The sequence below is a fragment of the Hyla sarda genome, chromosome 3, assembly GCF_029499605.1.
Source record: "Hyla sarda isolate aHylSar1 chromosome 3, aHylSar1.hap1, whole genome shotgun sequence".
Taxonomy (NCBI): Eukaryota; Metazoa; Chordata; class Amphibia; order Anura; family Hylidae; genus Hyla; species Hyla sarda.
Genome location: NC_079191.1, coordinates 361,327,232 through 361,349,548, shown reverse-complemented (window position 1 = coordinate 361,349,548; position 22,317 = coordinate 361,327,232). Strand labels below are relative to the sequence as shown.

At 42.6% G+C, this 22,317-nt stretch overlaps 1 protein-coding gene across 2 annotated transcripts in view; it reads left to right on the top strand.

Annotated features, from left to right (window-relative positions):
* PSME4 (proteasome activator subunit 4) overlaps positions 1-22,317 on the top strand; it is a 185,717-nt gene that overhangs the window by 50,923 nt on the left and 112,477 nt on the right. Inside the window, exons 4-9 of one of the 2 annotated variants that reach the window (XM_056567663.1) lie at positions 4,332-4,391; positions 13,073-13,117; positions 15,976-16,125; positions 16,463-16,526; positions 17,094-17,168; positions 18,509-18,631. In XM_056567663.1, the coding sequence (XP_056423638.1) occupies positions 4,332-4,391; positions 13,073-13,117; positions 15,976-16,125; positions 16,463-16,526; positions 17,094-17,168; positions 18,509-18,631 (517 nt within the window). The remainder of the gene's footprint in view (positions 1-4,331; positions 4,392-13,072; positions 13,118-15,975; positions 16,126-16,462; positions 16,527-17,093; positions 17,169-18,508; positions 18,632-22,317) is intronic. The other variant, XM_056567664.1, reaches the window with a different exon arrangement.

The following is a 22,317-nucleotide window of genomic DNA, read 5'->3' as shown; positions in this document are numbered from 1 at the left end:
TAAGTTCAATCAAGCATGCTGGGAGTTGTAGTTTTGCAACAGCTGGAGGCACCCAGGTTAGTAAACACTATGTTACAGACATGACTGTTCATTGTAGCTTTTACCCCCCTTAGTGTTTAAGGGTAAAATCTGCATGTATGATATGTAGATTTTTGGCAAGGTCTGCAGCTGAAATGTTCTGATGTACCATTTCAGGATTAATAGAAGATAAGTAATAGTGTATTTACACAGGGATTATCCGGGTTCTTAGTATGTTTTATATATGGCTGGCATATGGTAAAAGTAGAAAGTAAGGGATACTTACATACCCTGGTGCATCGCAGCTCTGTGGCAGATAGGGCGCCGCTCTCTTTAGTAGGTGGCACGATCCACATGCAAAATGCTGGAAACTCCATACTCCTACTAGATGAGTATCACTTATTTTATTTATACTGTGCACATGGCTGTACATAAAAGTTTCTATAAATCTTAATAGCCCCTTTTAGCTTTTAGGTTGATGATCTACATTAAGGGGGGTACTTTGTCTGTTTAAATCAAGTTCTTTTTACCCCCATTTGCCCGGGCTAAGGTCATGTGTACTCTGTTCACATTTATCAAGCGTTCTTCATAAATAAGTAGCTTACATATAGACAGATTTGTAAGTGTGATCCAGGCTGGTATAAGGCTGCGCTAAAATTGGAGTGCTTCCGCCAAAATTTTAAAGACCATTTAAAAAAAAAATACGCAGTTGATAAATCACCGACCACTGCAAAAAGCTAACCATGCCATATTTATATAATTTTCTTGAATGAGTCTAAATGAATTGCAACGGAAATTTGCAATAATTTACCACCAAAAAGAAAAGGGTAAAATTGATGACAAATTTCCCCCATAAACTGTAAAATGGCTCTGAGCTGCTTGGCTGCATTTGATTCCATTTACTCTAAAAGACCAGGCCGATTAATCAGTGTGTTATCCACCTTTTTTTCGGCATCATATATTTATTCTGTACTACATCTATTCTCACCAATTTTAAACAATATATTCTATAATCTAATAATGTGATTTATTCACTTTTTCCATTGTCTGATCTCCTCTCATTCTCTAGTATAATGCTGATATTGCATGTCTTAGCATACATGGTCAGTCCACTGTGGAATAATGACTGTAGATTTATTCATGGGGTTCACAAGCTTCTGACTAATGGGTGCTAAAATTCCTACTATAAAGCTCTTAAAAACAAGATTTTCAGTGCCCGCCATCCAGCTAGAAAGGAGCTGAGGGGGCAGTCTTCACAATACTCCTCCCGTATGTCCACTCCAGCTTTATGCCAGGCACGGTATATACAGTGGTCCCTCAAGTTACAATATTAATTGGTTCCAGGATGACCATTGCATGTTGAAACTAGAGATGAGCGAATTTACAGTAAATTCGATTCATCACAAACTTCTCGGCTCGGCAGTTGATGACTTATCCAGCGTAAATTAGTTCAGCCTTCAGGTGCTCCGGTGGGCTGGAAAAGGTGGATACATTCCTAGGAAAGAGTCTCCTAGGACTGTATCCACCTTTTCCAGCCCACCTGAACACCTGAAAGCTGAACTAATTTATGCAGGAAAAGTCATCAACTGCCGAGCCGAGAAGTTTGTGACGAATCGAATTTACTGTAAGTTCTCTCATCTCTAGTTGAAACCATTGTATGTTGAGACCAGAACTCTATGGAAACCTGGTAATTGGTTCTAAAGACACCAAAATGTCATCCAAAAATAGGAAAAAAGTGAGGATTAACCCCTTAAGGACGCAGGACGTAAATGTACGTCCTGGTGAGGTGGTACTTAACGCACCAGGACGTACATTTACGTCCTGTGCATAACTGCGGGCATCGGAGCGATGCCAGTGTCATGCGCGGCTGATCCCAGCTGCTGATCGCAGCCAGGGACCCGCCGGCAATGGCCGACGCCCGCGATCTCGCGGGCGTCCGCCATTAACCCCTCAGGTGCCGGGATCAATACAGATCCCGGCATCTGCGGCAGTGTGCGATTTGAATGAATGATCGGATCGCCCGCAGCAGCGCTGCTGCGGGGATCCGATCATTCATAACGCCGCACGGAGGTCCCCTCTCCTTCCTCCGTCCGGCTCCCGGCGTCTCCTACTCTGGTCTGAGATCGAGCAGACCAGAGCAGAAGATGACCGATAATACTGATCTGTTCTATGTCCTATACATAGAACAGATCAGTATTAGCAATCATGGTATTGGTATGAATAGTCCCCTATGGGGACTATTCAAGTGTAAAAAAAAAGTGAAAAATCCCCTCCCCCAATAAAAAAGTAAAACGTCCGTTTTTTTCCTATTTTACCCCCCAAAAAGCGTAATTTTTTTTTTATAGGCATATTTGGTATCGCCGCGTGTGTAAATGTCCGAACTATTAAAATAAAATGTTAATGATCCCGTACGGTGAACGGCGTGAACGAAAAAAAAAAGTCCAAAATTCCTACTTTTTAAATACATTTTATTAAAAAAAAAAAATTATAAAAAATTAAAAGTTTTTTATATGCAAATGTGGAATCAAAAAAAGTACAGATCATGGCGCAAAAAATGAGCCCCCATACCGCCGCTTATACGGAAAAATAAAAAAGTTATAGGTCATCAAAATAAAGGGATTATAAACGTACTAATTTGGTTAAAAAGTTTGTGATTTTTTTTTTTAAGCGCAACAATAATATAAAAGTAGGTAATAATGGGTATCATTTTAATCGTATTGACCCTCAGAATAAAGAACACACGTCATTTTTACCATAAATTGTACGGCGTGAAAACGAAACCTTCCAAAATTAGCAAAATTGCGTTTTTCGTTTTAATTTCCCCACAAAAATAGTGTTTTTTGGTTGCGCCATACATTTTATGATATAATGAGTGATGTCATTACAAAGGACAACTGGTCGCGCAAAAAACAAGCCCTCATACTAGTCTGTGGATGAAAATATAAGAGTTATGATTTTTAGAAGGTGAGGAGGAAAAAATGAAAACGTTAAAATTTAATTGTCTGAGTCCTTAAGGCCAAAATGGGCTGAGTCCTTAAGGGGTTAAAGGGGTACTCCGGTGAAAACCTTTTTTCTTTTTAATCAACTGGTGGCAGAAAGTTAAACATATTTGTAAATTACTTCTATTAAAAAATCTTAATCCTTCCTGTACTTATTAGCTGCTGAATACTACAGATGAAATTCTTTTTTTTTTTTTGGAATGCTCTCTGATGACATCACGACCACAGTTCTCTCTGCTGACATTATTATAATAATAATAACACTTTATTTATTGTTGTCCTTAGTGGGATTTGAACCCAAGTCCCCAGCACTGCAAGGCAGCAGTGCTAACCACTGAGCCACCATGCTGCCCTTAGCATACATCTGCTATGCATGGTTGCTAAAATGGACAGAGATGTCAGCAGAGAGCACTGTGCTCGTGATGTCATCAGTGTTCCAAAAAGAAAGGAAATTCCTCTGTAGCATTCAGCAGCTAATAAGTACTGGAAGGATTAAGATTTTTTAATAGAAGTAATTTACAAATATGTTTAACTTTCTGCCACCAGTTGATTTAAAAGAAAAAAGGTTTTCACCGGAGTACCCCTTTAAAGAAAAATAAGTAGATAATTAATATAGATAAAGCAAGTCCTTACATATAAAAGTAAGAAAGATCTGCTGGGAGCTGTAAATCACTGTCTGTCAGTGTTTCCCAAGCAAGGAGCCTCCAGCTGTTGCAAAACTACCAAAGGCTGTCCGGGCATGCTGGAAGTTTTAGTTTTGCATCAGCGGTGGGCACCCTGCTTGGGAAACACTGGTCTATGTAGAGGACAGGAACTTCTTCTGGGTCCTGTACAGTACACTCAATGTCCTAAAAAAGTAACATGGAGTCGCCCTCACCTGGTGTCCAAAGGAGCAGGTAACCCTGGTACAGGTAAAGAGTACAGAACATGTAATACCTCCCTGTACTGTAGGGGGCGCTACCAGACACCAGTCAGTGCATACACTTCAGTAATACAGGGGTTTTACCAGTGAATGCCCATTCTGATTGGTCACATCTTCCAGCCATTGACTCGTTTCACAGATCTGGACTGTCCGTAGTATTGTATGTTGAGTCTGGTTTCAACTTACAATGGTCCAGAAAAGACCATTGTATGTTGAAACTATTGTATGTTGAGGGATCATTGTACAGCCTTACGAACTCTGACTCTTAGCATCCACTAGTTAAACCCTTTGTCTCGTACCAGAGACCTTTTAAAACTCAGTTAAGCCTTAAAAAGCAGAATATTGTGATCTCATTTCATGACTTATGCTTTTGTCTCCATCTCCATATTTAGTTCGTATCGACCAGGCTTGTCCTCCACTAAAACAATTGTGCTTAATGTTTTACGTAGGTGGTAAGGACCATTTTTTCTCTATATTTTTGTTGTTGCTGTATTGTTGCTGCTCATTGGCTGATATATATTTTTTTCCGTTATATATATTTTTTCTTCCTGCATGCCTAATGCCATTAAAATGTCACGGGTGTTGTCATCTGTGCACAATTTTAGCATGCGATAAACCCTATAATGACACCATCACCAGAGGTTAACCTCCAATAACTTGTATGTCATACTCTGCATTACCATGAGACTTATACTGTAACACCTTGTTCTCACACCTAACTTAAAGGGGAACTCCGGTGGGAAAACAAAAGTTTTAGAATCAGCTGGTGCCTGAAAATTTAACAGATTTGTTGATTATTTCTATTTCAAATTCTAAAGCCTTCCAGTACTTATCAGCTGCTGTATACTACAGAGAAATGTGTGAAGTTCTCTCCAGTCTGACAACAGTGCTCTCTGCTGACACTTCTGTCCTTGTCAGGAACTGTCCAGATTAGAAGCAAATCCCCATAGCAAACCTCTCCTGCTCTGGACAGTTCCTGACACGGACAGACTGAAAAGAACATCACACATTTCTCTGTAGTATACAGCAGCTGATAAGTAATGGAAGGATTAAGATTTTTAAATAGAAGTAATTTACAAGTCTGTTTAATTTTATGGCACCAATTGATTTGATAACATTTGTTTTCCACTTGAGTACCCCTTTAATGTCTGAACTGAAACTATACAAAATGCACCTTTTTTACTGGGGCCAATGGAAATTGAAAATATCTACATGTTTTCTGCAGTATTGAAAGCCATATTGGTATATTAGAATTATTTCCATGTTATGACATACATATCTATATATAATGTGTATGTGCGTCATTGCCTTTAGGTAGAGCTTTCCTGCTATGCTCCATGTACTGTAGACACAGCCATGTTCAGTAGCTGCATTGTCTAGTAGAGACCCCCTGCAATTGGGCATTTAATCCTGCAGATAGGGGATACATTTCTTAGCACTGGACATCTTCTTTAAAGTACAATGAACTCATTGTCGTGTATGAGATGTGAGCTTTGTGACATGGTGCATTATCCTGCTGGTTTTGACAGGTGGCCATTGTACAGCCCAACATGGGTAAGACGAGATGTGAACCTGGCCTCAAATGCAATAACTATTGTAACCAAGGGGCTAGAAAGACATTTCTGAACTTTGTGTAATAATAAATTTAATATACCAATTACTTTAGAAGTGTCCAGTTGAGTGTCCCCGTGATCTTGGTGGCAACCCCTCCCATGCCTATATGGCATACTTTACCATATGAGAAAATCCTCGTGTGTTTTACCGTGTGAAAATGCAGGGGACCAATCTTCTTTTATTTATTCTTCGATAATACCTGTTGTTCTGTATATGTTAATGAAGTAGATTGGTGCATGCAGGGCATTTCCAGCCCTGGTATTGATGTCGGTCCAGCATCTTTATGGTAATTCCTCCTCCCCTGTGCTGAGCCGCCTCTGCTACGGAATGGAGCTCCACTCTACATCATAACCCCTGTGGCCATGGCGATTACACTTGTGAAGGAGCTTCATTCTACAGCGGTGGAGGCTTTGCACAGGGGATCAGCTGGGACTATGAAGATCCAAGCTGGATGTCATTGTGTACCTGGTGCTTGGGAATGCCCTGCGTGAACCAAGCTCCTTCATTAGCCTGTACTAAAGAACAATGATTACTCAAGAATGGTAAGTATAATTTGCACGGAGGACAAGCGGGGCTCTGTGCACTGAGGACAAGCGGGGCTCTGTGCACTGAGGACAAGCGGGGCTCTGTGCACTGAGGACAAGCGGGGCTCTGTGCACTGAGGACAAGCGGGGCTCTGTGCACGGAGGACAAGCGGGGCTCTGTGCACGGAGGACAAGCGGGGCTCTGTGCACGGAGGACAAGCGGGGCTCTGTGCACGGAGGACAAGCGGGGCTCTGTGCACGGAGGACAAGCGGGGCTCTGTGCACGGAGGACAAGCGGGGCTCTGTGCACGGAGGACAAGCGGGGCTCTGTGCACGGAGGACAAGCGGGGCTCTGTGCACGGAGGACAAGCGGGGCTCTGTGCACGGAGGACAAGCGGGGCTCTGTGCACGGAGGACAAGCGGGGCTCTGTGCACGGAGGACAAGCGGGGCTCTGTGCACGGAGGACAAGCGGGGCTCTGTGCACGGAGGACAAGCGGGGCTCTGTGCACGGAGGACAAGCGGGGCTCTGTGCACGGAGGACAAGCGGGGCTCTGTGCACGGAGGACAAGCGGGGCTCTGTGCACGGAGGACAAGCGGGGCTCTGTGCACGGAGGACAAGCGGGGCTCTGTGCACGGAGGACAAGCGGGGCTCTGTGCACTGAGGACAAGCGGGGCTCTGTGCACGGAGGCTCTGTGACATGCTCCTGGCTCATATATCAGGATGCTTAACAAGCCAGGAGCCTGCACAGAGCCCTGCTTGTCCCACCCTCACTTCCTGTATTTGGTCTCCTCACAGAGACACACAGGCAATAGCTGCAGGGACAGCATTTTTTCACCCAAAAATATACACATTTTATAATCAATGTATATTACAAATATATATATAATAGTATTATCGACATTATATGAAAAGTTTTTGTTAATGACAGGTACACTTTAAGTTTTTATATGTATCCTGTATTTGATCCACCATGACAGTAAAAATTACTAATCGGCTATTAAAAGAAGCACATCAGAATACCCTACTGCTGCATACTGCTGTGGGTGGACCTACTTGTTTCCACCATCTAAAAGCCCTTACTCATAGCCTTGCTCAGATCATGAGTAAGCATGGTTAGGTGTTGAAAGCGCTTAGGTACACATGCAGTAGTATGTTTTTGTTTTATTTTTTTATTTCTGTAGCTGGGACTGGGCTCAAGTCTATTTGGAGTTTGGGGTGAGCTGGATCTTTTGGCATTTTATTTATCCAGTCCTCAAGAGCTCTTGCACTGTGACTGCACATACAACCGCACTCATTTATACCAAGGAGGAGGCATGTGTACATAGTGTTCTATAGTTTCCTTTGTCAATGTACTGGTTTGCTGGAAGATTAAAACAAAATGTTCTGCTTTGTCCATCCACTGTCCTTGAAATATTCTCTCGGAATGATATAAAAATGCAGGATTTTCTAATAGAAAATAATAAGTACATGTTGTTTATGGTCACGATCAACCATGTCAGCAGGAAAGATGGACTGTAAAACGGGCAGCGCATCTTATTAATATCAAATCATTGTATACTTGATCTGAATGTGTTCTTCTGCTTAGTCATCAGCTGGTGTACGTAGGAAAAATGAAGGTGGAATGCCCCATGGGGCTTCCAAACATTACGTAGTGCTAAGCTTGCCAATGTTTAAAAGCCCCATTGACAATAATCCATGTGGCAAGCATCGACATGCTGCTGAATGGGAGAATCAGAGCCTGTGATGGCACTCTGCTTCACACACACAGGCCCAGATTGACTAAAATGGTCTAATACTTACCAAACACATTTGGCTAGTACCTATCACTTCTGACTTCACTCCTTTCCGAATGGAGAAAGGAGGGAAAAGCCACAGCCAGACTTGGCGTCTTATCACTCAGAGAACAAAATGTTTAGGCAGACAGAGTAAGGATCATACATTTAAGATGCTGTCATCAGAATGCTTGTTGGGTCAACAGCTATCTCTTGTTCCAACCATACACCTGAAGGCTTGAGCGAGTGTTCATGTGTTTGGAATGGACAGATAAGCAAGCCACTGCCAGACTCCTTTGGTGGTTTATCTCACTAAGGCCCCATTCACACTGCCATTATGACACGGCAATGTGACAACCGTCAGGGGAGCCGGGGTGAAAAGCGGAAAAAAAAATACTGCTTGAACCTTCTATTTCTCCCGCTATTCCCATCAAAAATATTTTTTTATTTATTGAATGAATAGCAGGTATGTTAGAGAACTAAAGTGTACAATACAGTGGGGAAAAAAAGTATTTAATCAGCCACCAATTGTGCAAGTTCTCCCACTAAAAGATATGAGAGGCCTGTACTTTTCTTCCTATGTATACCCCAACTGTGAGAGACATAATGGGGAGAAAGAATACAGGAAATCACACTGTAGGATTTCTAATGAATTAATTGGTAAAATAAGTATTTGGTCACCTACAAGCAAGCAAGATTTCTGGCTCTCACAGACCTGTAACTACTTCTTGTTTAAAGGAGTACTCCAGCGCAAAATAACTTATCCCCTATCCAAAGGATAGGGGATAAGTTATAGATCGCGGGGGTCCGAGCGCAGGCCCCCCCCCCTGGATCTCCTGGTCGGGGCCGCAGAAGTCTGCCGGAAGTGAAGTTTCGTCCCCAGCAGAAAGCCGCGGCAGACACTCCCCCTCCATGTATCTCTATGGGATTCATGGAGGGGGCGTGTCGGCTGCCGCGTCATGCGGGGACAGAACGCCCCCTTTCCTGTATATTGCCGCAGCCCCGTACTGAAGATCGCGGGGGGCCCCAGCGCTTGGACCCCCCGCGATCTATAACCTTCGGATAGGGGATAAGTTATTTGCACTATAGATGTCCTTTAAGAGTCTCCTCTGTCCTCCACTCGTTACCTGTATTAATGGCACCTGTTTGAACTTGTCAGAATAAGACACCTGTCCACAACCTCAAACAGTCACACTCCAAACTCCCCTATGGCCAAGACCAAAGAGCTGTCGAAGGACACCAGAAACAAAATTGTAGACCTGCACCAGGCTGAGAAGACTGAATCCACAATAGGCAAGCAGCTTGGTGTGAAGGAATCAACTGTGAGAGCAATTATTAGAAAAGACATACAAGACCACTGATAACCTCCCTCGATCTGGGGCTCCATGCAAGATCTCACCCCGTAGTGTAAACATGATCACAAGAATGGTGAGTAAAAATCCCGGAACCACACAGGGGGACCTAGTGAATGACCTGCAGAGAGCTGGGACCAAAGTAACAAAGGCTACCATCAGTAACACACTATGCCGCCAGGGACTCAAATCATGCGGTGCCAGACATGTCCCCCTGCTTAAGCCAGTACATGTCCGGGCCCGTCTGAAGTTTGCTAGAGAGTATTTGGATGATCCAGAAGAGCATTGGGAGAATGTCTTATGGTCAGATTAAACCAAAGTGGAACTTTTTGGTAAAAACTCAACTCGCCGTGTTTGGAGGAGAAAGAATGCTGATCTGCATCCAAAGAGCACCATACTTTCAAGCATGGGGCTGTTTTTTAGCAAAGGGACCAGGATGACTGATCCGTGTAAAGGAAAGTATGAATGGGGCCATGTATCGTGAAATTTTGAGTGAAAACCTCCTTACATGAGCAAGGGCATTGAAGATGTAACATGGCTGGGTCTTTTAGCATGTCAATGATCCCAAACACACTGCCCGGGCAAGGAAGGAGTGGCTTCGTCCTAGAGTGGCCTAGCCAGCCTCCAGATCTCAACCCCATAGAAAACCTTTGGAGGGAGTTGAAAGTCTGTGCTGCCCAGCGACAGCCCCAAAACATCACTGCTCTAGAAGAGATCTGCATGGAGGAATGGGCCAAAATACCAGCAACAGTGTGTGTGAAAACCTTGTGAAGACTTTTGACCTCTGTCATTGCCAACAAAGGGTATATAACAAAGTATTGAGATTAACTTTTATTAACCAAATACTTATTTTCCACCATAATTTGCAAATAAATTCTTTAAAAATCATTGATTTTATGATTTTTTTTTCTCATTCTGTCTCTCATAGTTGAGGTATACCTATGATGAAAATTACAGGCCTCTCATCTTTTTAAGTGGGAGAACTTTCACAATTGGTGGCTGAATAAATACTTTTTTCCCCCACTGTATGTGCGTGCCCCTGCTGGTATCCAAGGGCCTAAAATTCTCTTAGTGTGCTGTGCGACTAGTTACGTGATCACATATGCAGTATTTTATACATATACATTGCATTGTATGAAGAAATGGGAGACTGATAATATTCAAGTTGCGTAAAGTACATATCAACCTATCAGTTCAATGTTAACTCTTCTAAGGGACAGCTACCCAACAATATACCTCACTGGCAATATGCTTACATCACGCTGCATGAGAAAGCATGACAGCACTCTTGGCTTTATAGAAACCTATTTTTGAGAATAATGTTTAACTTCTGCCTAAAACCATGTGCTTGCTGTGAAAATCCAGATTATTCATTGTATTAAACGATGTATCCATTTATTTAATCTTCAAAGTGAATGAAAAAGAGCATTGCAATTGTATGCTTCTTGCCTTTGTGTGCAGTCACCAGTCTTCCCATTGCTTTGCTGAATTGCATGCTGAGTGTTAGTGGGCAGACATTAATGAGTCACTGTTGTTTTAATAAACTTTCCCTAAGTTAATAGCAAAGTTAAGAACCAGATTCCTATTGTTCTGCCTCCACCCACTCTTAATTCACTGGTAAAATCCATCTTCAGCTGGAAGGGTTTTCAGCTTCACTGAGGGATCTGGTAACAGCTGCTGCCTATATAGGTCTATGGAGTAGGGAGGGGGAAAAGGAGGAGGGAGCAGCTGTAAAGACAGAGCAAGTGCAACAGAGGCAACAAATACAAAAGATGATGCTGCCACTTCTAGTAAGTATTTTACTACCTCATCTGAGAGTTGATGCCTCCATGTGTTTGCTGCTTCTGAGGGTTTAATATAGGGGAGCAGGATCTTCTGTGTGTAGGGAAACGTTATAGTAACATGATACTTCTGCTATACAGACACACACGACAGCTTATCCTGAAACAACAGGTATTCTTTAATAGGGTATTCTGGTTTTCGAAAATAAAGTATACCATACAGTTTACCTTGCATGACTCCAGATCACTACTTGCGGTGATTTAGTGGTGTACATGCCTCCTTACAGGACAGAGCCCAGATCACACACTGACTGTAATACCTGTGTGAGATGACATGACTATATGACAGATTTGTTTGTTTCATTGGAAGTAAGTAATGGAGGATCCCATTCAATGACTGCAAACGGTTTGAAAACCCCAGACTTGATCCAGAAAGTGTAATGGAAAAAATTGGATAAGAGTGCATTCACACCACGTTTTTGCAATACAGTTCCCGTATCAGGTTTTTGATGAAAAACGGATTCCTCAAAACCGGATTAATAGCATCAAAATGTGTGTAAAAATTTTAACCCGTATTCAGTTAAAAACCGTATACGGTTTAAAAAATGATGTCCGGTTGCATCCGTTTTTTTAATAAAAAAAACCTATGTTTTTAACTTTTCACTCCATTATGAATAAAGTTTCACTTGTTTGATTGAAATTCCAAGAAAAAAAAACTGCGCAAAGTCAAAAACCGTATAGTGAAAACCGGATGGAACCGTACGCACATACAGTTCTGTACGGTTCCCATTGACTCCCATGTTAAATAAATAAATTAAAACGTATACAGTTTAATACGGTTTTTCGCCCGGACCAAGAACCGTGGTAGGCTACGGTTTTGGGTACGGGAAAAAAACTGGCAAAACTGTACAGGATGCAAAACGGATACAACATGATGCATCTTTTGGCATACGGTTGTCAATGGAGAGTCAATGCATACGGTTTTCAATACGGTTCCATACAGTTTTCGCATAAAGACGTATAGGGGAACTGTATTGCAAAAACGTGGTGTGAATGCACCCTAACATTTATTATACAATGTATAATCTTTTTTTTTTTTTTTTTTAAGGGTTTCTACACTTACAAAGTTATACCTTACCCCCTGGATAGGGGATATCAATCTTTTCATAGAGGGCCTGACTGCTGGGGCCCTCCACGATTTAAAGAACGAGTACTCAAGTCTTTCTTTATTATGTAGAGGTTGGTCATGCGCTGTGGCTTTATTCATTCTCTATGGGAACTGTTGAAAATAGCTAAATACAGTGCCTGGCTGTCTCTGCGACTTCCATAGAGAATAAATAGAGCAGCATCGCTCATGTGTAACCCATGAAATGGAATACTCTGATCCCCGTTCTTTAGAACACAGGGGCCCCAGCAATCAGACCCCCATGCAGACAGATAACGGATAGGGGATAATTTTGTGAATTTTGAAAACCCCTTTCATGGAATTGCAATACAACTAATATTCAGTACTCTTTTGACTGGTCGGAGTATAAAGTCTTAAAGGAGTATTCCAGTGCAGGAACACTTGTCCCCTATCCAATCCTTCCCCCCCGCAATTGCCTGCATTGCAGTCCCCGGGGAGGGGTGCCATGCAGGAGATCTCGGGGGGTTTGTCCTAGTGGTCAAACCCCCTGCGATCAGACACCTGTGCCTTATTCTTTTGGATAGGGGAGAAGTGTTCTTGCACTCGTTTTAATATAGAGGCAATGTGGGGGTCTTCCTCTTCTGCTTCCATCTTATATTACTGTCCTTTAATAAATCTAGCAGCTGTATTACCATATGACACTCAATTGAAACACAGATGTTTCATGTATATTTTCTAGGATACAATATTATAAGTAATAGTAATATCTTTTTATGTGTGTATAGAAATGCAAATAATGGGAAATAATGGCATCTGATTGCCTTCCAGATTTACCACTGCTCAATGACTTTGAACAGTATGAAAACTCAGCCTCCATTATGTTGGTTATGAATTCTAGAAGCAAAAAAGAAAGTTCTTAATCCTGACATTGAAGTATTGTGTTTTCTTTTTTCTTTTTCCAGCTCGGTAGAAGGTGTCCTGAAAACACTAGTGAAAGCCTGTCGACCGTAAGTCTTCTAATGCATAGAAAAATATGTGCCTGGAATCTAAATGTTCCTTTAGTTAAAACATGGGCATTTTGTTTTTTTTGTGCACATAACAGGTGTTGTTAAATGCCTGGAATGTTCCCATATGATTTGTTTCACATTCCCCTGTCTGTAGTGGGAAAATGACCGATTGTGTAAATTAGGGCATCTCAAGATTTTTTCACACAGGTCTCACCAGCCAATTCATACTGATGCTAGGACCTGAACAAGCAAATACCAGAGTGCAGCACCCAAATGACCACTGTAGTAATGACAAACACATACCATCATGCAGCTAACAGCAGCATAAAATACCACATTGCAATACAAAATACCTCCCTGGTGTTAAAGGGGAAATACCACGGTACTGCACAAAATACCTCCCTTGCAGTGCAGAACAAAACCCCACATTGCGACACAAAAACCTCCCCAGCAGTGCAGAACAAACCCCACAGTGCAGCCGAACAAACCCTTCAGTGCTGCCCAAAATACCTCCCCAGCAGTGCAGAATAAACCCCACAGTGTAACACAAAATATTCTCCCCATTGATGCCGTACCACAGGTCAGCTCAAATTTCCAGTAGAACCAAATATCATAATAAAGTGTGAAATTTGCCCCCCCCCCCTACATTCCCAATACTATATTGCAGCACAAATAGTTCTCCACCAAAATAACATACAAATTACAACCAAGCAGTAGCAGAAAAAATACCCTTGTCCTCGAACCATATTTTCTAAACTAACTTAGAATATATTCCCTAACTACACCTAACACCCCCCTCCCGACCTTAACATTTTTTTTCCTGAGATTTAAAAAGCTCTTTATCATACCTTTCCCCTTGCTCACATTGTGTTAGCTCCCAGCAGGCGTGACATCACTGAAGCCTACGAGAGCTGTGCCTCGCCATTCCCCACACGCACTTCCGGAGTTTGGTCATGCGTGCCAGGCCGTGAGAAGACCAAACTAACTGTTTGACTTGCGGCAGGGAACAGAACAGAGCCACCTAGTGGCCATTTTTTCAATCATTAAAAACGTATAAAGGTTGAGAATTTTACCAGCACATAAATAGCAAAGTGTCTTATAATTACATGAGAAACAATATATTAAAAGTTTAGTTTGGTGACAGGTACTCTTTAAATGTTAACTATATTGTTAGTGCACCCTGTAAGTGCAAGCCATCTAGCCCCATTAATGTCAAAGAACATTGTCCCATATACTCCAACCATAATACCCCTGTAGTCCAACCATAATACCCCTGTAAATTCGAAGCCCTTTTGCCTCATATGTGCCAGCTGCATGGCCCAAAAAGTTACAGGAACTTTGTCCCTAGTTAGTAAATTTACCTTTCCAGATGCTTTCCTGCTTACTATCTGGCAAGTCCTCCGCCAAATAAGGTTTTGAAAATTCTTCTTGTACACTTGTTTTAATGCTCATATTAAAGCTGCCAGTCCCACCTTTTTTCCAAAGAGCAGGGCCTCTATTAAACTCATCTGGTTCTTTTCAGAGAATCAAGATATAGAATTTCCATAAAACATGACAATACCTGCTTATGTCATAACCCCTATCATTCAGGAAATCGGTGTTGGTTGGGGATCACAGACTGCATTATTGGGTTATTCTTGGGGTGCATTCACACCACGTTTTGTACATACGGGTGCTGGATCCGGCGGATGGAGGGGCAAATCGGGCGCTCCCGTACCCCGGCCGGATCAGCCGTGACTCCATTTACTTTAATGACCTGACCGGAGTCAAACGGTGACTCCGGTTGGCTCAGTTTTGACCTGTAAGCGGTTTTGGACCGGACCTAAATCCGTAGTAAACTACGGTTTTAGGTCCGGTCAGGAAACCGCATATGGGTCAAAACTGAGCCGACCGGAGTCACCGTCGGGTCACTAAAGTAAATGCAGTCACGGGCTGATCCGGCTGGGGTACAGGAGCTCCCGGTTTGCCCCTCCCCCCACCGGATCCAGCACCCGTATGTACAAAACGTGGTGTGAATGCAGCCTTATCTGCATCTGACATTGCACGCTAACAGCTTGTCCCCCTTAAAGGGGTACAAACTGTTCCGAATGCTGGAGCCAGTGTCGGGAGCTTGTGACGTCATAGCCCCCCCCATGATATCACACCCTGTCCCTCAATTCAAGTCTATGGGAGGGGGTGTGACAGCCCCCTCTGCCCTCTTCCATAGACTTGCATTGGGGTGGGGCGTGATGTCATGAAGGGGGGTGGGGGCGTCACGAGCTGCCGGCTCTAGTGTTCGGAACAGTTTGTCCCAAACACTGAGCAGTGGAGTACCCTTTTAAGTGTTGTGTATAGCAAGATGATCTTGCCATTGCTTTCTTCTGGTCTCCCATAGTTATTGAAGAAGTTTTCATGTTTTGTCTATATAACTACTGTATAATGAAACCTGAAGCCTTTTTGTGATAAACTTCAAAGACCTCTGCTGGTTTTTAAGTGAAGGGGAACGATTTTGTTTGTATTTAAGATAATACAGGGAGGGTCTAATTTATGGGACCCCACTTGAATGTAAATGGTGCCTGCAGCCCCTTCTCTCATGATTGGTGGGGTTGCCAGTAGTTGTACCCCCACCAGTCGTAGCAAAGGCTTATCCTACTGTTAGGCCATTGCTTAATGAGATTGGAATGCCCTTTTAAGTCCATAGGGGTCTGCAGCCTCTTTCCATTTACTTACCTTCCTTTTTTTTTTTTGCTTTGCGTAAAATGAGCCCCTCTCCAAAAAATAAATAAAATAAAAATAAGTTTACATGGTTAAGTGGTCTAAAGAACTATATACCTTTTATAAAACAGGGTTTTAAAAATTTTCATTGTTTTTTTTTTCAGTTATTTTCCAGATGATGCAACAGCAGAAATGCTTGAAGAATGGCGGCCTTTATTGTGTCCTTTTGATGTAACCATGCAAAAGGCTATTAGCTATTTAGAATTATTCTTGCCTACCTCCCTGCCTCCAGAACTTCACCATAAAGGTTTTAGGTAAGGATAAAAGACAAAATATGTAGATCTGACGTGCATAGCAATAAAAGAAAAAATAAGCCATGTCCCTAGAACCACTGCTATAGAAATCAGTATTGCGCACCTTACTTTTACAGAACGGAAAGCTTAGTGCATGCTGCTGTTTGGAATATAGTCTGCATGCCACTGTTCTCTACTGCATTATAGGAAAATCTCATTCACTACTATGTGAAATCTTTCCATGACATGTTTGTTCTGCACAGACACCCAGATAGCATGTTACCCTACTTATTGCTCTCTGCTACATCTATTAAGCATATGGGCATTTGCTAATGTGTTAATGATCTTCTATTTACAGGCTTTGGTTCGATGAATTTATGGGCCTATGGCTTTCGGTTCAGAATCTTCCACAGTGGGAAGGGGTATGTATTTTTTTTTACTAGGTTACACAAACAATATGAATCATCCATTTAGAAACCTTTTTGTTACTGTTTTTCACATACATACATTATACATTTTACGAGTTTCCAGTTATGAACCTTTATGACATAAAGGTGGAGGTTTAACTGTTTAAAGGGATGTTTACAGGGGTACTCCACTGGCCATCATTCGGAAGTGAATGTTCCGAACGCTGTTTTCGCGCTGTGGGGGTCAGCCACGCCCCTCATGACATCACTTCTATGGGAGGGGGCGTGACAGCCGTGATGATCCCATAGACTTGCATTGAGGAGGCGTGACCGTGATGTCAAAAGGGACGTGTACGAACCCCCCCCCCCCCCCCCCCCCCCCCCCCCCCGCCCTGCAGCGCAAAAACAGCGTTTGGAACATTCATATCCGGATGCTGGCCAGTGGAGTACCCCTTTAACAGTTCTTATTGTAGCTGTTTTATGATAAGTCAGAGGGAAACTTTTTTTTTTTTTTCCCTACAAACGCAGCATCTACAGTATACATTTCTTTTCACGTGTTACCCTCTTCTCTCTTTTCTGCAGCATTTGGTGAACCTCTTTGCACGTTTAGCAAATGATAACATCGGCTACATTGACTGGGATCCTTACGTACCAAAGGTAATCTAGTAGAGATTTGTTTTCATTTTGGCAGGGAGAAGTCCTCCTCTGCAGCTTGAAGCTAGGTTCTCAGGAATAGGAGGGAGGATGGGCAATAGGCAGACGTATTCTGCACCCTGGTATAACTGGGCTTCTGTTCAGTCTTAGGAGTCTTTTCCGGATATGCGTAGTACTAAAAAGGTTGTTCAGTTATGTAAATAAGACTCAGTCGTTGCAATGTTATGTCATTTTGTAGTATTTGGAATTTCTGCTAGTGAGTGAAGCAGTGGCTGAGGAAAGCAGGGTACAGGACCTGCAGGATCTGTAACGAGCAAATCCTTTGTTCTGTATTTTCTTTACTAATGCATCATGATGGGACAAAATGGTGCAAGTGACACAAGTTAAAAGGGTGTTCCCATCTGAAGACCTTATCACCTACCAACAGATACGAGATAAAAAGCTGATTAGTGAGGGTCTGACCACTGGGTACACCCCATTGATCCCGAGAACTTGGCCAAAATTTCCACTTGGTCTAAACAGAGCACACTGCACATGCATGCCCAGCATTAGATTCATTCTCTATGGAGCCATCAAACATTGCTGAGTTCAGCACTCGGCAATGCTTCAAGATCCTATAGAGAATGAGCAGAGAACTGGTCTTGCATGTGCAGTGCGCTGTGTTCACACGGGGGGAAAATACAATTTGGCATTCTTCTTGGGATCGGTGGGGCTTCCATTAGTCAGACCATTACTGATCAGCTTTTAATCCCCTATCCTGTTGGCGTAGTTTTCCCATTCAGGACCCTTCTCTATTAGGTAGAGTTAAGAGTTGTGCTCCTCATCCCTGGAAGCACTCTGGTGTCTGGTGGAGTCATTTGATACCCCTTGACTTTCATAAGAAGCCTAGTAGTAGTTAAATTCTCACTGCAGCCAGTAATTGGTGAGCATTTACACTGCAGCGCTGGAATAACAGCAAAATTTTGGGAGCTTCCTGCAGGTCTACCCGTGCCAACATTCCCTGGTGCTGGGGATAGGGGTTGTTGGCATGGCTGTGGCTGGTCGAACACCCTACTTTTGTTTTCAGTGAACCCTTCTACAATTTTACAGATATTTTACTTACTTGGTATTTTCCAGGTATAGCTCTTTGTTATTCACTACCTATGGCGATATTTCCCAACCAGGGTGCCTCCAGCTATTGCAAAACTACAATTCCCAGCATACCTGGACAGCCTTTGGCTGTCCAGGCATGCTGGGAGTTGTAGTTTTGCAACAGCTGGAGGCACCCTGGTTGGGAAACACTGACCTATGGAATCATTTTATCTGTTTATTTGTTATAATTACTTTTTTCCCCTCTTCTTCAGGTTTTTACCAGGGTTCTACGTAGTTTAAACCTTCCTGTAGGAAGCAGCCAAGTGATTGTTCCAAGACAGTTAGCGAATGCTTATGACATTGGACACGCAGTAATATGGATCACGGCAATGATGGTACGGATTAGAGGAGTTATAACAAAAGTTGAATATAAATGTTCTTACGAAATACTTTTTTTTATATGTCTTTAGTGACCCTACACTTGTACTTCATGGAAATTCATATTCTGAAATCCCCTGCGATATAATGTATAATAAGACAGTCATGGCCGTAAATGTTGGCACCCCTGACATTTTTCTAGAAAATGAAATATTTCTCACAGAAAAGGATTGCAGTAACACATGTTTACTATACACATGTTTATTCCCTTTGTGTATTGGAGCTAAACCAAAAAAGGGAGGAAAAAAGCTAATTGGACATAATGTCACACCAAACTCCAAAAATGGGCTGGAGAAAATTATTGACACCCTTAACTTAATATTTGGTTGCACATCCTTTGGAAAAAGTAACTGAAATCAGTCTCTTTCTATATCAATAAGCTTCTTACACCTCTCAGCCGGAATGTTGGACCACTCTTCCTTTACAAACTGCTCCAGGTCTCTCTTATTGGAAGGCGCCTTTTCCCAACAGCAATTTTAAGATCTCTTCACAGATGTTCAATGGGATTTAGATCTGGACTCATAGCTGGCCACTTCAGAACTCTCCAGGGCTTTGTTGCCATCCATTTCTGGGTGCTTTTTGACGTATGTTTGGGGTCATTGTTCTGCTGGAAGACCCAAGATCTCGGATGCAAACCCAGCTTTCTGACACTGGGCTGTACAGTGTGACCCAAAATCCGTTGGTAATCCTCAGATTTCATGATGTCTTGTACACATTCAAGGCACCCAGTTCCAGAGGTAGCAAAACAACCCCAAAACATAATTGACCACCACAATATTTCACTGTAGGTACTGTGTTCTTTTCTTTGAAGACCTCATTCCGTTTTCGGTAAAAAGTAGAATGATGTGCTTTACCAAAAAGTTCTATCTTGATCTCATCTGTCCACAAGACGTTTTCCCAGAAGGATTTTGGTTTACTCAATGTAGTTTTGCTTTTTTTATGTCTGTGTCAGCAGTGGGGTCCTCCTGGGTCTCCTGCCATAGCGTTTCATTTCATTTAAATGTCGACGGATAGTTCGCACTGACACTGATGCTCCCTGAGCCTGCAGGACAGCTTGAATATCTTTGGAACTTGTTTGGGGGTGCATATCCACCATCTGGATTATCCTGCATTGACACTAGAGCTGGACGGTATGACCAAAAATGTGTATCACGGTATTTTTGTTACTTATGGCGGTTCCATGGTATATAACTGTTTCTCTCTCTCCCCCCCCCCCCCCCCCCCCCAAATCATGTGACCTGCAAGCGCAGTTCATTTATTCCCGAGGGGGAGAGGCCCAACCGGTATTGTGGTATGGGAAAAATTCATATCGTGCAGGACAAAAATCTTGGTATTCTGTATGGACCGGTATACCGCCCAGCACTAGTTGACACCTTTCATCAATTTTTCTCTTCCGTCCACATCCAGGGAGATTAGTTACAGTGCCATGGGTTGCAAACTTCTAGATTTGCCTTTGTCCACAGTGCGCAACATTATCAAGATCTCTGGAGATGGACTTGTTACCTTGAGATTGTTGATATTTTTCCACAATTTTGGTTCTCAAGTCCTCACAGTTCTCTCCTCCTCTTTCAGTTGTCCATGCTTAGTGTGGCACACACAATGCAAAGACTAAGTGAACTTCACTCCTTTTTATCTGCTTTCAGGTGATTGTTATATTGCCCACACCTGTTACTTGCCCCATGTGAGTTTAAAGGAGCATCACATGCTTGACGCCTTATTTTTCCACAATTTTGAAAGTTTGCCAATAATTTTGGCCAGCCCATTTTTGGAGTTTGGGGTGACATTATGTCCAATTAGCTTTTTTCCTCCCTTTTTTTGTTTAGTTTCAATACACACAAAGGGAATAAATGTGTATAGCAAAACATGTGTTACTGCATTCCTTTTTTGTGAGAAATATTTAATTTTCTAGAAAAAAAATCAGGGGGTGCCAACCTTTCCAGCCATGGCTGTATATCGTACTTATTGATAAGAGAGCAGTGGAGTGCACATCACACTGTCATTGCCCTAAAAGTCGACTGGCTTATCTTCTCCAAAAATATTGAAATGGGGACGTGACATGAAAAATGTGGCATAGATTTTAGACACATCTGACACTTTTTTTTCTCTTCCTTACACTGCATCATAGTTGCATTTTTCATATGTATTTTGCAGCAAAAATAAAAAATTGCAGTAATAAGCTTTGAAGAACAAGGAATATCCAGCGCAGCAAAAGCTGAAATGTATAGATTTATTGTCGATACAGCAACATAAAGGAAGGAAGACAGCAGTGACGCGTTTCGATCGTCTTTTTTTCTTTTCTATGTTTGACGGCGATTTTTTTTCTTGCAGACCACCGGAGCGTCTATGGTGCTAAGTTCTCCCCCTCTCTCGCTAACATTTATATGTGTTGGTGAGAGAGGGGGACACTCTTTTCTCCCCATAATCTCTTTACACCCCACATTCAATGGTATGGCTGCTACATCGACAGCCTCCTATTTATTTGGGGGTCCGATGTAGCGGCCATCGAGGCCTTCTCTCAGTACCTTAATGAGTATGAGGCTAATTTACGCTTTACTGTAGCTCTGAGCACTGAGGATGTTCCTTTCTTGGATTTAAGGCTATTGGGGTGCCCTTCAGCAGGTAAAATTATTTCACGTTCTTTCCGCAAACCTAGTGCGGCCAACACCATCCTTAGTGCCATCTCCCCCATGTGGCTACAAATCTGCCCGTTTAGGAGATGGTACGGGCAAGACGGAGTTGCTCACTTGATATTGATTTCGAGGAGAAAGCAAATGCGGTGGGAACATGTCTACAAATAAGAGGGTACCAAAAATGGCATATAGATCATGCTCAACATGTAGCAAGATCCAAGAACAGATCTGACCTATTGACAAATAAAAAATCACATACTGAATAACCAGGTACTATCCAGCAACCGGTCACCTTTATCACCCAGTACAGCGCGGACTATAAATCAATACAAAAATTATAGACAAATATATGCCAATTATCGGCAGTGATCCCAGTTATAAGTCTGTGCTGGCTGGTGGATACAGGTGTGTACCGAGAAAAGCGCCCACTATAGGTCAAATGGTTTCCCCTAGCCTGTTTGTGACCACTATTGCTGGACCGCTTAAAGCCATGTAACAATATGGGCACTTATAAGTGTGGCCACCGTAGGTGTATATGTTGCAGTATCATGTATACATCAAAAGAATTTTGCTCCTCTACAAGAAATGAGGTGCACAAAATAAAACAATACATAAACTGCAATATACCTTCTGTAGTACCGTATATACTCTAGTATAAGCAGAGTTTTTCAGCACGATTTTTCGTGCCGAAAACGCCCCCCTCGGCTTATACTTGAGTGAACAAAAAAAAATGTTTCTGGCTTTAGCTTTGAGGGGATAGTCCCGGCCGTCCATCTCTGCCTGTCAATCCCTTCTCAGTGGTCTTCAACCTGCGGACCTCCAGATGTTGCAAAACTAAAACTCCCAGCATGCCCGGACAGCCATCGGCTGTCCGGGCATGCTGGAAGTTGTAGTTTTGAAACATCTGGAGGTCCGCAGGTTGAAGACCACTGACGGGCCTTCGTCATCATCCAGACCCCCTTTTGTTTTCTACTCTCCTCCCTGCGCATGAACGTCCCTGCGCGTCGTCGTCA